This window comes from Eretmochelys imbricata, chromosome 5, assembly GCF_965152235.1.
Source record: "Eretmochelys imbricata isolate rEreImb1 chromosome 5, rEreImb1.hap1, whole genome shotgun sequence".
Taxonomy (NCBI): Eukaryota; Metazoa; Chordata; order Testudines; family Cheloniidae; genus Eretmochelys; species Eretmochelys imbricata.
The window spans coordinates 41,943,301-41,959,457 of record NC_135576.1 but is presented as its reverse complement, the minus strand read 5'-3'; the positions used below and the strand labels follow the sequence as shown (position 1 = coordinate 41,959,457).

Below are 16,157 nucleotides of genomic sequence, written 5' to 3'. Positions count from 1 at the left end.
CTGTCTGAGTGTCTGCGCTTCAGTTGCCCCCGGCAACTGAGTCCCCGTTAACTCCCCCAAAGGCCGCAGAAGGGGGCTATGCCTAGGGGGCCGCTCTCTGGGAGAGCCGGTAACCGCTCACCCGCCCCGCTGCTCCCAGGCTGTCTGTTTCCATCGCTATGGGTGGCCCCTCCCCACCGCCCTGCGTCGCCGGGGCTGCCAAGGCGGCTTTGGGGCTGTAGCCCCCCGCCGCAGCACCTACCTCATGAGGTGTGTAAACACACCACTGACGTGCAGCAGTACGGTGGGAGGGGGCAAAGGACACGGGCTTGCTTTTAAGTCCATGCAAAGCAAAGGAGGCCTTGGTTTTTACAGGCTCAGTCCAGCCTCCCCACCGTAAGTTGCATAAGCATTAAACTTTTCTATCTTGGATGGACAAAGGGTTTTTTTCAGTCTCTTCATATGAGAGGTTTCAGAGTAACAGCCGTGTTAGTCTGCATTCGCAAAAAGAAAAGGAGTACTTGTGGTACCTTAGAGACAAACCAATTTATTTGAGCATAAGCTTTCGTGATGCATCCGATGAAGTGAGCTGTAGCTCACGAAAGCTAATGCTCAGATAAATTGGTTAGTCTCTAAGGTGCCACAAGTACGCCTTTTCTTTCTTCATATGAGAGTTTTTTTCCAGGCCTTTAATCATTTTCTATGCTCTTCTCCGACCTTTCTCTAGTTAAACAATGTTCTTTTTGAGATGGGGTGATCAGTACTGCGGGCAGTATTCTGTGAAGTTCACAGCATTGATTTATCTATTATAAAATTTTAGGTAGTATTCTCCATGCCACTCCTTACGCATTATAATATCTTGTTGTTTTTTTTGACTGAATTGAGCAGAGATTTTCATTGAACTTTCTGTAATAACCCCCCGGTTCCTTTCTTAGATTGATATAGTTTATTGATGCACCCGTAAGGTGAAAGAGTGGTTAAATTTTTCCATCCAATGTGCATTACTTTTCATTGTTCACATTAAATTTCATTTCCCATCGAGTTGCTGATTCACTGATGATTCACCTACCTTGTTTAGGTCACTAAAGTTCCTTTCTGGTCCTGACTAAACAATAGCTTTGTGTCTTCTGCAAATTTTGCTATCTCGCTATTCATCCCTCTTTACAGATCATTAATAAATATATTAAACTTGTACAAAATCTTGAAGCACCCTGCTGTTAACCCTTTGCTGTGTTGAAAATCCTATTTTTGCTTTATGCCTCCTAATTGGTTTTTGATCCAAGCTAGTACTTTGTCTCTAACCCCAAGATTTAATTTTTTTAGGAGATTCTGGTGCAGGATCTTGTTGGAGGCCTTTTGGAATTATAAATAAATTGTCAACTTGTTCTCCTTTACCTACTACATTATTGACACATTCAAAGAATTCTAAGAAATGAATCAGGCATAATTTTTGTTTGCTGAATCCATACTGGTTAGAACATATCAGATCCTGAACTTCCAGATGATTTGTTACTCTTTTTTTAAATGTAAGGATTCTACTAATTTTTCAGGTACAGATGAAAAGCTTACAGGTCCATAAAACTCTGCAGCACCCCTTGAGCTTTTTAAAAATATAGATAGCAAACATTCTATCTTCCAATCGTCTAGAAGAATGACTGTTTTTAATGAAAGATTAAATATTTTTGTTAGTATCAGCTACTTCATACTTGGATGTATACCATCTAGGCCTGGTGATTTACTGCATTTAAAATTATCAATTTGCTCAGTTACCTCTTCTTCTGTTACCTCCATTTTCTGCGAATACCTCATCTTTGTTATCATGAAAGAGTAGATCCAGAGGAGGAATCTCCCCAACATTCATGGTGGTGAAGACTGATGCAAGGAAATCATTTAGTTTCTCAGCAAGGTCCTTATTTTGCTCGTTAGTTTTTACATCTTTAGTTATTTGCTCTTCAAACTCCAGTTTGGTATATATAATTTCCCTTCTTATCAATTACAGCTGGTATTAGCTATTCTAGTTCACGGGTTCTCGCAACAAATTTTTTGGTGTCCTCAGAGTGCAGCTACCAACTCTTGCTGGTGGCTGCTCTGACAATTTTTGCTAAAATACTTTAGGAAAAACAAAAATGCACATATACACGTCCACATCATTGTAATTTATTCATGTAGTTGGAAGGCAGTAAGAAGTAAACTCCCAATTCAGTGCATGTGGACTGTGCTCCTATTCTTGTGCTCGGAGCGTATCATAAGTGGGAGCCCTTACCCTGTCAGGGAGCTTCCAAGTCCTGCAGCAGTCCACAGCTGTTGAGCTGCTGTGGTAGCTACAGCAACTGTAAACAACGAGTGTGACTGTAGGTGGGGGAAGTACTGACCTGTCTCTCTGTCCCTGCCTCCCCCAGACTTTCAGTGACAGTCCTCCCTTGGGAACATGGGTTGGGAACTCATTGGCCACCTGCGAAGTCCCAGTCTCCGTGTTCCCCAGCTGGGCGGGAGCAGGGGACCTGTCCAGAGGAACACCCTAGCGACCAAATGCAGCCATCTCCACTGACGAGAGCCACCTCCGGCACTGTGCACACCAGCCCAATGAGTCCCAGTGGGGCTGTCCAGAGTCCCTGAGGAGGCTGCAGGGTGCTGATCCCGGCTGCCACGAAACACCAAGGTGGCAGATCTCACTGGCCTTTGTAACAGCTATTCAGGAGCAACAACTGGGCGCTGCAGGGAGGGGCTATGCTTTGCCACTTCCCTCCAATCTCTGCCCATGCTTTGGAGACTGTCATGGCAGCAAAAAAAGTCCTCTAGTGGCTGCAGTTGAGAAATGCTGATTTAGTTTATTGGCTTCGCTAAAGGCAGATTTCTAAATTTTGCAGGACTTCTGTTTTGCTCAAGTAGTCTCTTGAACATTTCCACTGAACCTTGCCTTCCTATTTCCTTTTCGTTTCACGGTAATAACTTCTGAGATTCTATCCAAGCCACTTCTAGGGATTTTACATGTTTTACTTTTAGCTTTAGAGCCATTTTGACTATCATTTTACTGAAATCTCCTTTTCCAAAGTTTAGTGTCACTGTTATTTTGTTACTCTACCTGCTTTTTCGATATTGAAGAATGTAGGGTTGTTAGATTATTTTACCAAATTTCCATACTGCCAAATGTATTTAGAGAAGAATACTGAGAATTCTCTTTTGCTATGTAAGATTAGAGCAGATCCTAGCCAAGGCAAACTATTTGCATTTCTCATTTAGTCTGTCTTAAGGTTGGTGTGGGGTGTTTTTGTTTTATCATCATCATCAGTGTTGTTTTGGTCACAAGCTTTTCTGTGTTCAAACCTGCTACTTAAGAACCCTGTTAATACACAGGAGATTTGTATGTATGCATGCTAATAATTCTGAAGCTGTTTCCTTTCCTTTCTAAAAATCTGTGTCTGGAATTTAACAAGACTATTGGGAGGTAACACCAGTTATCTTCTGTTTGTAGGAGAGGGTAGAAGCAGCTCCATGTCTCGATTTTTTAATTGTTTGAAAGCTGCAGTGTTCTACAAATAGTTTGGGAATGGTCTTGTATATTTTAAAAACATGTTCCTGGTACTTCCTTTCAATTATTGTCACTGCTTTCTGACTGACATACTTCTCCCACATAGTCTTCCTTTATTTTGGCATTCAGAGTAAGAATACAGAATTCTGAATCTGATTCAGGATATATGCTTGTATGAAGGCAGTGAAACCCACCCCTCAGTCCTGCAAGTTATTCAGTGTAAGTGGCCCCTATGTCCCGAAGAAGCCTGGTTGAAGCTAATGTGGTTCTGCATGGCTGCAGGGGTCTGCCTGCGTGGAACACACAGAGGATCTAGGCCTAAATAATTATTAAAGTACAGTGGATATAGACTTGAACTCAACTAGCTGAGCCAAAAGAATGTCATATGAAGCAACACAGAAAGATTGTTAGCTTTGTCACAAGTCATATATCATAAAAGAAATAGATATTTAAAAAAATTTGGTAGTCAATATAACTTATTTTTTGCGCTTTTGTTATAGGATAAACAAGATGAACTTTTAAAGGAGGTATGTACGCTTTTGATTCATTCATTAGGTTATTTGTTAAATTTAAGTACATTGTTTGTGGCTGTTCTACATTAAGCTAAGTTTAAAGAAAATGTTCCTTGAAGAAATTAGAGGCAATTTCTGTCAGGTAGTTCAGCTTTAAAAACTTGGGATAGATTTATTATAGAAAATAATAATAATAATAATAGAAATGGTCTTATAAATCACAAGTTTAAAATTTATTATTTTAAACTCATGTATATTTTTATGTTGCCATTGAATTTGTTTACCCTTCCAAGAGGACTATAAATCTCATGATCACGTTCACTAGTTTTTACTTATGAAATTATCTTTGTAGGGAAAACTAAATCCATATTTTATTTTTAAACCTGGTGTCCATTGAAGTGTTTTAAAAAAGAACAGCAATTGTTTTTGCTCTCAGTTTCTTACTGAGTAATCTCACTCCTGGATTTTAGACATTTTATAACAGTATAATTATTTGTTTTACCTAACTTTTTTATAAAGGGCAAAGTACATGTTTTCATTCATTCAAAAATGTGAAGATTAGTAATATTTTCTGTCCTCACAGCATTCTTGTGAAGTAGGAAAGTATTAGTAATGCTTCCCATTTTACAAATGGGAAATTGAAGCACAGAGATTAAGGCCTTGATCCTTCAAACACTTACGTAGATGAGTAACTTTATCTTTGTGTGTAGACCTGAGCTCATTGAGAATTCCCATGTGCACAAAGTTAGTTATGCATAGGAGTTAACAGGACTAGGCGCACATGAAGTGCCCAAAGTCAAATAGGATGTCAAACCAAGATCCAAGACTCAGGATATATCTACGGTACAAAATTAGGTCGATTTTAGTTAAGTCGACATTGAGCCTCCAATTAAACAAGTCAATTTTGCATGTCCTCACTATGCTCTTTGTGTTGGTGGAGCACATTCTCACTAGTAGGGCTGGCATTGACTCATGGAGCGCTGCATTGTGGGTAGCTATCCCACAGTGCCTGGAGCCGAGCGGAATGTTGGGTTAGGCTTGCAGTGCCCCTTGGGACCAAAACATTTGCACGGGTGGTTATGGGAACATGGCATTAGAGTCCTCATCTGGAATATTGTGTGCAGTTCTGGTCTCCCATGTTTAAGAAAGATGAATTCAAACTGGAACAGGTACAGAGAAGGGCTACTAGGATGATCAGAGGAATGGAAAACCTGTCTTATGAAAGGAGACTCAAAGAGCTTGGCTTGTTTAGCCTAACCAAAAGAAGGCTGAGGGGAGATATGATTGCTCTCTATAAATATATCAGAGGGATAAATATCACAGAGGGAGAAGAATTACTTAAGCTCAGTACCAATGTGGATTCAAGAACAAATGGATATAAACTGGCGACCAGGAAGTTTAGACTTGAAATTAGACGAAGGTTTCTAACCATCAGGGGAGTGAAGTTCTGGAACAGCCTTCCAAGGGAAGCAGTGGGGGCAAAAGACATATGGCTTCAAGACTAAGCTTGATAAGTTTATGGAAGGGATGATATGATGGGATAGCCTAATTTTACAATTAACTGATCTTCAGCTATTAGCGGTAGATATGCCCAATGGCCTGTCATGGGATATTAGATGCAGTGGGATTGAGTTACTACAGAGAATTCTTTCCTGGGTGTCTGTCTGGTGAGTCTTGCCCACATGCTCAGGGTTTAGCTGATCGCCATATTTGGTGTCGGGAAGGAATTTTCCTCCAGGGCAGATTGGCAGAGGCCCTGGGGGTTTTTCGCCTTCCTCTGTAGCATGGAGCACTGGTCACTTGCTGAAGGATTCTCTGCACCTCGAAGTCTTTAAACCACGATTTGAGGACTTCAGTAGCTCAGACATAGGTTAGGGGTTTGTCACAGGAGTGGGTGAGTGAGATTCTGTGGCCTGCGTTGTGCAGGAGATCAGACTAGACTATCATAACGATCCCTTCTGACCTTAAAGTCTGTGATTCTACATTGCACTTACCTAATCTTGTCCCTCCCTCCCTGAAATCAATGGCGAACGAACTAAGCCTTTTTCGCGCCTTTTTTCCTAAGCCTGGGTTACCTGCGCAGATGCCATCGCACAGCAAGCATGGACCCTGCTCAACTGTACACTGTCATTGTGAGCATTACAGACACCTCACGCTTTATCCTGCGGTATTTGCTCAGCTGAAGCAGGAGCCGCCAAGTGGAACAATCTGATGCCACGCAAGCACCCCTGCTGGAAGCTATGGAGCGGAGCAATTCGCAGATGCTGGTGATAGTCACTCATCACCTTGACACAGTGGAGCGCTGCTTCTGGGCCCGGGAAACCAGCACTGACTGGTGGGACTGCATAGTTATGCAGCTATGGGATGATGAACAGTGGCTGCAGAAGCCTTTGAATGTGTAAGGCCACTTTCATGGAGCTGTGCGAAGAGCTTTTCCCTAGCCCTCAAGCACAGCAATACTAAAATGAGTGATGATCTGACAGTTGAGGGGCGAGTGGTAACAACTGTGGAAGTTTCCAACGCCAGACTGCTACTGGTCAGTGGGGAATCAATTTGGAGTGGGTAAATCTACCGTGGGGTATGTTGTGATCCAAGTTTCCAGGGCAATCAATAGACGTCTGCTAAGAAAGATAATGACTCTCAGCAACATGCAGGACATAGTGGATGGTTTTGCCATGATGGGGTTCCCTAACTGTGGTGGGGCGATAGACGGAACGCATATCCTATCTTGGCACCAGACCATCTTGCCAAAGACTACATAAACTAAAAGAGGTATTTCTCAATGGTGTTGCAGGCGCTGGTGGATCACAGGGGCCTTCACTGACATCAAAGTGGGATGGTCGGGAAAGGGGTATGATGCACAAATCTTTAGAAACTCTGGTGTGTTCAGAAAGCTGCAAGAAGGAACTTTCTTTCCAGACTGCAAAATAACAGTTGGGGATGTTGAAATGCCAATCATGATCCTGGGGGACCCAACCTACTGCTTGCTCCCATGGCTCATGAAGCTGTACACAGGCAGCCTGGGTAGCAGTAAGCAGCGGTTCGACCATAGCCTGAGCAAGTGCAGAATGGTGGTGGAATGTGCCTTTGGATGTTTAAAAGCCTGCTGGCATAGTTTGCTTACTAGGTTAGACCTCAGTGAAAGCAATATCCCATTGTTGTTGCTGTGTGCTCCGTAATATCTGTGAAACAAAGGGAGAAAAGTTTCCGGTGGGGTGGAGGATTGAGGCAGATCTTCTGGCAGCCAATTTTGAGCAGCCAGACACCAGGGCAATAAGAAGAGCACATTGAGGAGCACTGCGTCTTCGTGAGGCTTTGATAACTAGTTTCATTTCATGAATGACTCACAGTAATGTGACACTTATGTGTGTTGTTCTTTACCAAGATGTCCCCTTCATTGCATGTACTCCCCGGTAAACTACATCCAGCTAACCACAGCGTGCTGAATGAATAAAGAGCCTTTTCTCCTCAATCCATTAATTTTTATTGTGCTCACAAAGACTGAGAGACAGCAAAGAAAAGTAAAATAACCTGGGGCAAAAGGCTGATAACACGTGGGGGGAGAGACAAGGACAGCTTGCTTACAATTGCATTGCAATAACAATCAAAGGTGTGGGAATGGGTGCCTTCTGATCCTTGTACCCTCCCCTGGAGTTCATTGCAAGGGGAACCGGACTCTTCCCCCACCCCTCATTCTAGGACATCTGGGAGAGGTGGATATGGAACTTGGCAATGATGGCAGCAGATTTAGCATAGGCTGCAGTGGTTCTCTACTGTCCAGCTGCCTTTCTTGAACCTCAGCCAGACACCTCAACATGTCTGTTTGCTCCCTCATAATCCGTACCATCTTGTCCTGTGTGTCACGCTCGTGTTCCCTGCATGCTCTCCTGTCCTTGTGGTCATTGTGCAGACAGTGCAATCCTCCATTCACTGAGCTCCGTCTTGTCATTCTCAGAGGCATGCGTTAACTCATTGAACATGTCCTCCCCAGTCTTCTTTTTCTGCCTTTTAATCTGGGAACGTCTCTGTTCCAGTTTGCGTAGGCGCATGGACAAGGTTTCAGCTGCAAAGAATACAAAGCACCAGGGTAGCATTGACAGTGCATATGTTTGTTTCTGGGGCAAGGTTAAATCTTTTTATAAAAGAAACACCCCTCAGTGTACTTCCCTACAGGCCACAACATAATCAGAACCGCTGGCTACTGCAAGAGTCAGTTTGCTGCTACAGCCATGGTGAGTGAGGCCATCAGGCATGGGCAAGAGGTCTTGTGCTGCAGCTTTTGTTGAGACATCCTTGGGATCAATGGTTCCAACCTCAGCACAGCCCCCTTTCCCATAGCAACCTGGATGGTACTTGAGGACAGGCACCAGCATAAAGCCCCACAAATAGTTTGTTACAAAAGCAGCACCGGGTTGGGGTGGAAGGGAGACAAACAGGAAGCATCGTGGTGGTCCCCCCTCCACCCCTTTTTAAAATGCTGGCTGCAATATGTGGTGATCCCTTCCAACCACAACCAGGGCATGCTCGGGAAAGCGTGGTTGTGTGACCCAGAATTCACCAAACAGGCGGATTACTTATTGAATTACTTCTGGTTTAAGGACTAGCATTTAAAACTTTCCACTTTCCCCCAGGTAATCATATGCGATATTGCTCTCCTGAGGGTAACAGAGGCAGCAAGGGAGCAGATGCTGCAAGTGTCTGAGTACAGACGTGGTCTTTATGCTGCACTGCTGTGTGCCACAATGATGCCAGAAGAGTTAATACTGGAGTGGCACAGGAAAGTGTCCTACCGTGGTGCATGAAATGAGGCAGCTCTTCCCAGAAACCTTCTGCAAAGAATTGAAGAGTAACTACATGAAAGCTTCCTAGAGATCTCTGTGGAGGATTCCAGGGCCATCCCCATGTACATAAACAGTCTTTTTGGGAGAGCACCCTCTGCATAGCTGCAGTGGCCACTGATAACCACTATCCCAATTTTTTTATTCAGATTCAGCATTAACAATAATATCATGTAACCTCTACAGTTTGATTGAAAATGTGTACTCACCAGAGGTGCCTTCCACGGCATCATGCTCTGCCAACAATTGGTCCTGTGTGGGGATGGACTCCAGAATTAAAAAAAAGTTCTTGGCTGTCGGGGAGAATGGATCCTCCACTTCCCTGCCATGCATTTGCCTCTTCCTCCTTCTCCTCTTCCTCTTCAACAATGTCCTCCTCATTGTTTCCCGGGGCTCCTGGGAAGTATCCACGAAGCGTTTTGGGTTAGTGGTGGAGTCGCTGCCAAGAATCGCATGCAGTTCCTCATAGAAGCGGCATGTCTATGGCTCAGAACCAGAGCAACTGTTCGCCTCCCTTGTCTTCTGGAATGCTTGCCAAAGCTCCTTTATTTTCACGCAGCACTGCTGTGTGTCCCTGGTGTAGCCCTTTCCCCCCAAGCTCTGTGCAATTTTGGCATAGATGTTAGCGTTTCTTCTGCTGGATCGGAGCTCTGCCTCCACAGACTCTTTTTCCCACACAGCAATAAGATCCACCACCTCCTGTGTGCTCCATGCTGGAGCATGTTTGCGGCTGTGAGCATCCATGGTCAGCTGTGCTGACAAGCTCTCCACGCCAATTAAACAGGAAACAAAAATTCAAAAGTTCCTGGGGCTTTAACAGGGGGACGGCTGTTTCCTGTCTACCTGGCTGAAGTGCAGTGGAGTTGAAAGTGCTTTCCAGAGCAGTCACAGCAGAGCATTGTGGGACACCTTCTGGAAGCCAATTCATTCGAATTACACAGTGCAGTGTCTACGCTATCCCCATGTCAACGTGTGGATGTCGACTTAAGCATTATGCCTCTCGCAGAGGTGGAGTACAGAAGTCAACTTCACAGGCCTTTTAGGTCGGTGGAAGGGTCTCGGTAGTGTAGACAGTAGACACATACATTAACTCGACCTAATGCAGCATATGTCAACCTAACTTTGTAGCGTAGACCAGGCCTCAGTCTCGTTCCATCCTTCCCCTCAACTCTGTTAGGCTGAAACAGTTCTGGCTTCATGTGTTGCTGAACCAGACTAGCATAATTCTCATCCTCTTGATTATTAGGGCATATATAACTATCACATTACTCTCTAGTGTGGTGATTATTGTGTATTTTTGTAGCAATTATTGTCCCTGAAGATTTTGTGGTGGCTATACTAAATGCTATCAAAAGGTGAAATATGTAGATGTTATGGGAATCCAGAGTTCAGGTCACCTCGTGTTCTGTAATACTATGGCACTTAGAGGTTTGTGGTTATTTCAGTTCTGAGGAAGAAAAAAATACCTTTTTGTAGGTGTTCACCTGTTGTTACCATCTCATTGTTTCATTAATAAAGTCTCCCAACAGAAGAGAAAGGAAAACATGAGGACAGATGACGTCAAGCAACTTTGAAAAATAGGAATTTTGTGTTAGAATACAATATATAGCTATAGTATGTAACTGAGGCCTCGCCTGATGTGAGTAATTAACACATGAAGGGAGGCCTTATTTCTTGGAGGATAGAATTAGGGAGATAAGCAGATCATTAAACCGAAAACAGACTCTCACAAATCTTGGGAGACAGGCCAGTCCTTGCCTACAGACAGCCCCGCAACCTGAAGCAAATACTCACCAACAACCACATACCACACAACAGAACCACTAGCCCAGGAACCTATCCTTGCAACAAAGCCCGTTGCCAACTGTGCCCACATATCTATTCAGGGGACACCATCACAGGGCCTAATAACATCAGCCACACTATCAGAGGCTCGTTCACCTGCACATCCACCAATGTGATATATGCCATCATGTGCCAGCAATGCCCCTCTGCCATTTACATTGGTCAAACTGGACAGTCTCTACGTAAAAGAATCAATGGACACAAATCAGATGTCAAGAATTATAACATTCATAAACCAGTCGGAGAACACTTCAATCTCTCTGGTCACGCAATCACCGACATGAAGGTCACTATCTTACAACAAAAAAACTTCAAATCCAGACTCCAGCGAGAAACTGCTGAATTGGAATTCATTTGCAAATTGGATACTATTAATTTAGGCTTAAATAGAGACTGGGAGTGGCTAAGTCATTATGCAAGGTAGCCTATTTCCCCTTGCATTTTCCTACCGCCCCCCCCCCCCCGACGTTCTGGTTAAACTTGGATTTAAACTTGGAGAGTGGTCAGTTTGGATGAGCTATTGCCAGCAGGAGAGTGAGTTTATGTGTGTGTTCCCGGGGGCAGGGAGTGAGAGAGCCTGGATCTGTGCTGGAAATGACCCACCTTGCTTACCATGCACATTGTAGGGAGAGTGGTCACTTTGGATGAGCTATTACCAGCAGGAGAGTGAGTTTGTGTGTGTATGGGGGTGGGGGGGTGAGAAAACCTGGATCTGTGCTGGAAATGGCCCACCTTGATTATCATGCACATTGTAGGGAGAGTGGTCACTTTTGATAAGCTATTACCAGCAGGAGAGTGAGTTTGTGTGTGTGGTTTTTGGAGGGGGGTGAGGGAGTGAGAGAACCTGGATTTGTGCTAGAAATGACCCACCTTGATTATCATACACATTGTGAAGAGAGTGGTCACTTTGGATGGGCTATTACCAGCAGGAGAGTGAGTTTGTGTGTGTGTGTGGGGGGGGGGGGCGGAGGGTGAGAAAACCTGGATTTGTGCTGGAAATGGCCCAACTTGATGATCACTTTAGATAAGCTATTACCAGCAGGACAGTGGGGTGGGAGGGGGTATTGTTTCATGGTCTCTATGTGTATATAATGTCTACTGCAGTTTCCACGGTATGCATCCGATGAAGTGAGCTGTAGCTCACGAAAGCTCATGCTCAAATAAATTGGTTAGTCTCTAAGGTGCCACAAGTACTCCTTTTCTTTTTGCAAAGACAGACTAACACGGCTGTTACTCTGAAACCTGAAAACAGAATGTTTGTGCTAAATAAGATAAATTAAAAGATCATGCTAAAAAGAGAATATTTGAGCCAGCTAAGAGGGAGAACACACATTGTTAGGAAATGGTTCCCTGGACATAAGTTTGAAATGTAGAGATGAGGTCGAATGTGGACAATGTATGGTTAAAGCATGCTGCACACATGTGATGCAGTGTATAGTAAATGCAATGTAATGTCTAAATTGGTATAAAGGAAGAGATTTTCTGCATAACTTGGGAAGTGTGGTATCCTCTTGAGTCTAATCAGCTCAGTGTAGCTTTGCAATATGCCAGATAAAGATACCTGCGTGGTGAAATCTGTAGTTGAACTGAGTTTTTTGGATCCCAGAGAACTGGATGAAGTCTTCTCCCGGAACTGACAAAGTGTTCTGAATAAGCCAAAGGAAAAGGTCTATGAGGGAACCTCAACATATTAGTGCTTTGTTTGTTTTAAAATTCTAGTTCACTAATAGAGCTAATTGCTTTTAATGAACGTTTGTACACAGCCCAGAATTTCTATTAAGTGTTAATAACTGAAGGGTTAAGAAAAATCATACTGTTTTCCCTGTTTTGCTGTGGATATGATTCTCTATCCTCTTCTAATTATTTCATTTCCATACGATGACAATTATTTTCTGCTTGTTCATAGGCTGAGAAATTGGCAAAACATATGTTGTCATACCAACATGATCTGGCTCCAACAATCACCAGTAATATAGTGTGTTCTACAGATGCCAAAGAAGAACTCTTGGATGAATGTGAGGAGATATGGAGGCAGATGGAAGAGGTATGCATATCATTACTAATAGACTAAGTTTATTGTATGTCCTCTTCAAAGGCATGTATTCTACACAGAGAAGACTCTGGGAGAAAATAATACAAAATACAGGCCAAAAATGAAAGTGTAAATGGCACTGAGGGATCCATTATAATGTGAATTTTTGTTTGCAGTATTGATATGTCTATTTTAGATTAACAAAATGGAATATAGTGAAAGTTTAAAAACAAATAAAAATATTAACTATTATTATTTGTATTGAATTAGTGCTTAGTGGGCCCAGTTGAGATTGGGACTCCATTGTGCTAGAGGCTGTGCTAGACATTGTACAAATACTAAGTAGATGAGAGATAGACAGAGGGTAGCAGAGGTTCACAGAGCGGTGACATTAATTGCCAAAGATCAGTGGCAACACCAGGAATAGAATTCAGGTTTTCTGACTTCCAATCCAATGCCTTAACCATTAAACTCTGCTGCCTATCCACATTTTTATTGTTACTTTATTTAAAAAAAAAAAAAAAAGGCAGAATCCCTGTCTGATTTTTAATGGTTTTGAGGAATCACTATACATTCTGCAAGATGCTAAGACACCCATTCTTATTCAATTGGATGTGAAAGGAACAGTTATGTTCTAAATTATGGTACTTTGATTCTGAATGGCTTAACAGGATTTTATGTAGTATTCATACACAACAGTATATTATTTTGAGTACTGTGTACTGGTAATAAGACAAATAAAACTATAATGTAACTAATTCACATGAATAATTTGTGCTGTCAGTTTTAGTTCAAGAACTACTTGCAGTATTTTCTTCAGTCATTTTTGCTCAGTTATTGACATTTTTGAAACAGGAAGCACCTCTTTAAAAAGTCAAAATTAAAAATGGTTTAAATACTTGTGACTTACATTTAACATTAACATATTTATTTTATTGTATGTAAATATTTGAGGCTGTACATAAAGAATTAATGTCTAATCATAAGTGTATTCTAGGACTTCCTTTTTTTTTGTAAGATTCTTTACTATGTGCATAAGTTGGCATGGTGCATTACTTGGGATTAAACAAGCTGCAGAGGCTAATGTCTCTTGCTTTATCAAGTACTCTTCCTAACTATCGACAGAAATATCAAAAATGTTTATCCAGGATGATGTGATCTCTTGCCACCAATTTTTCAAACCGGAGGAGAATCCAAAAATTTTATCAGTTTAGATTACACAGCACCAAAGATGTTCAGTGTAATGATTTCCCAACCTCTTTAGCACAATAAAGGAAATGCTTGCACACAGTTTTTGATGGAAGTTGGTAGCTGCAGATACCGCTTTCTTTCTCCTTTTTTTAGACATAACATAACTAATGCATGTATATGCTGTATCAGGTAATTCTAGAGAGCTAATGATTGGCACATTACCTGCTCAGATTGTGTAGTTTATCATCTAACATTCCATTTATTTTATAATCATTTGCACCCTTTATTGCATAGCAAAATATAATATGTTTTATTATTTATTTCCAAAACATTAAGGATGAAGTTTCGAAACCATCGCTTGAGTCCATGCAGTGTTTGGGAGAAAATATGCAATTCTCAGGGGAAACTGACATATAGTTTAATAGTGAAAGATGCTGTAGGCCCATTACTAACTTTTTGGAATATTATGCACCTGTTTTTCCCTTACTGGAGTCCACCTATGAAGACAATAGGAAACTTTGTCCAAGGGCCCATGCGTCCGCCAACGTCGGGCATTCCCCTCAACTATAGAAACTAAAATGACTAAATGAGCATATGAGACCTGAAAAAGAGCTCTGCGTGGCTTGAAAGCTTGTCTCTTTCACCAATAGAAGTTGGTCCAATAAAAGATATTCTCACCCACCTTGTCTCTCTAAATGAGGATATTGTCAATCACAAAGGCAAAAATCTCTCATAATTTGCATGTATATAAACCTCTTTCTCCCTCCCAACCTAGTTTAAAAAAAATCTCCAAGTTACCAAGCAAGAGTCATATGCTGCTTTCCTATGCAGTATTTCAATCCCAAACTATCTGTAAACTTGTTTCTTGTAAATCAAATATACCATGAACAGCTCTTTCACCCCAGATTAGAATCTGCACATTTGTTTGCATTGTGAGTTACATCTATGTCCTCCAAATTTAAGAGATAAGGATTTTGTTGGTTTTCATTGTAAATAATTGTTGCACTCTAACAGTAATAGAAATTGTGTGTCACAAGGAAGACGAAATGTTAAAAAATATAAACCAGGGTATAACTGGTATATTAAAAGAAAATGCTTAGGGGGGGGAGCCCAATTGATAATAGGGGCAAATAGTGAAATACAATCCGTGAAATGAATCCAATTTTAAAAGACTCCCATAAGAAAGGGATTAAAGAAATGCGTTTGTACACCAACACCATCTACTGGATACCAAGGGAAGCAGCAGAGAAACTAAGCTGAAATCTGAGCACTCATTTGGCACGTGTCCAATAGGAATCAGAAGATGGACCCCTCCGACAGCCCTGAAATTAGGATATATAAAACTGAAGTTACCGTGTGCTCAAGAGAGTTTATTGAACCCAAGACAAGCAGCTGCAGAATCCTAAATCCAACTGACACCTGAACCAGCTGGGTGGAAAAGACTCTTTCCCCCATTCCAGGGTTAAGAGGATAAAAAGAAGTGCTGAGATTTCATTTAAAAGATTCTATTTTCCCTTATGGTCTTTAATATAAATGCCTGTAGGTTATCTTGCTGAGCCTTCACTCTCTAGCGAGAGCTCAAGTAACCATATTTTAGATTTTAACTGCTTTATAAGTCCATGCAAATTGGTCTAAAACGGGTTCTCAAACTGGAGGTTGTGACTTACATCAAGGGTCATGAGCTGTCAGCCTCCATCCCAAACCCTGCTTCACCTCCAGCATTTATAATAGAGTTAAATATAAAAAAAGTATTCTTAATTTATAAGGGGGGGGGGGTCGCACTCAGAAGCTTGTTATGTGAAAGGGGGTCACCAGGACAAAAGTTTGAGAACCACTGGCTTAAAAGATATAGAAAAGAATTTTTAATCAGTTGCTTTTAATATTCTAAACTTGTCCCGTGTGGACCAGTCCTGTCAAAGTGTAGTAACCATATTCTTAAAAGGGGTCTTAAAGACAAGTGCATTCTTGGAAGTATGATAAATGTGTGAGGAACTGAGAATTTCTGACCATAAGTGAATGGAATAAGAATCTTGGTAATTTGCGTTGCCTATATTTTACTGTTGATTGTATGTCAGTGTGGTACTGGGTGAATTAATAAATTGTTGGTTGGTTAAAAATAAGTAAGTGCCCTGATTTGAGAGATACTGTTCAAGTTAAAAGTTGACCTGAAAAAACCCAGAGTTAAAACTAGTAAGCTAGCTCTCTCTGTACTCAATAAAAGGAGTACTTGT

The 16,157-nt window shown here is 41.8% G+C and overlaps 1 protein-coding gene across 1 annotated transcript in view; it reads left to right on the top strand.

The window, feature by feature from the left end:
* Positions 1-16,157, top strand: part of CENPK (centromere protein K) — a 50,130-nt gene that overhangs the window by 127 nt on the left and 33,846 nt on the right. The window contains exons 2-3 of the mRNA XM_077816936.1: positions 4,009-4,035; positions 12,610-12,747. Of these exons, the coding sequence (XP_077673062.1) occupies positions 4,009-4,035; positions 12,610-12,747 (165 nt within the window). The remainder of the gene's footprint in view (positions 1-4,008; positions 4,036-12,609; positions 12,748-16,157) is intronic.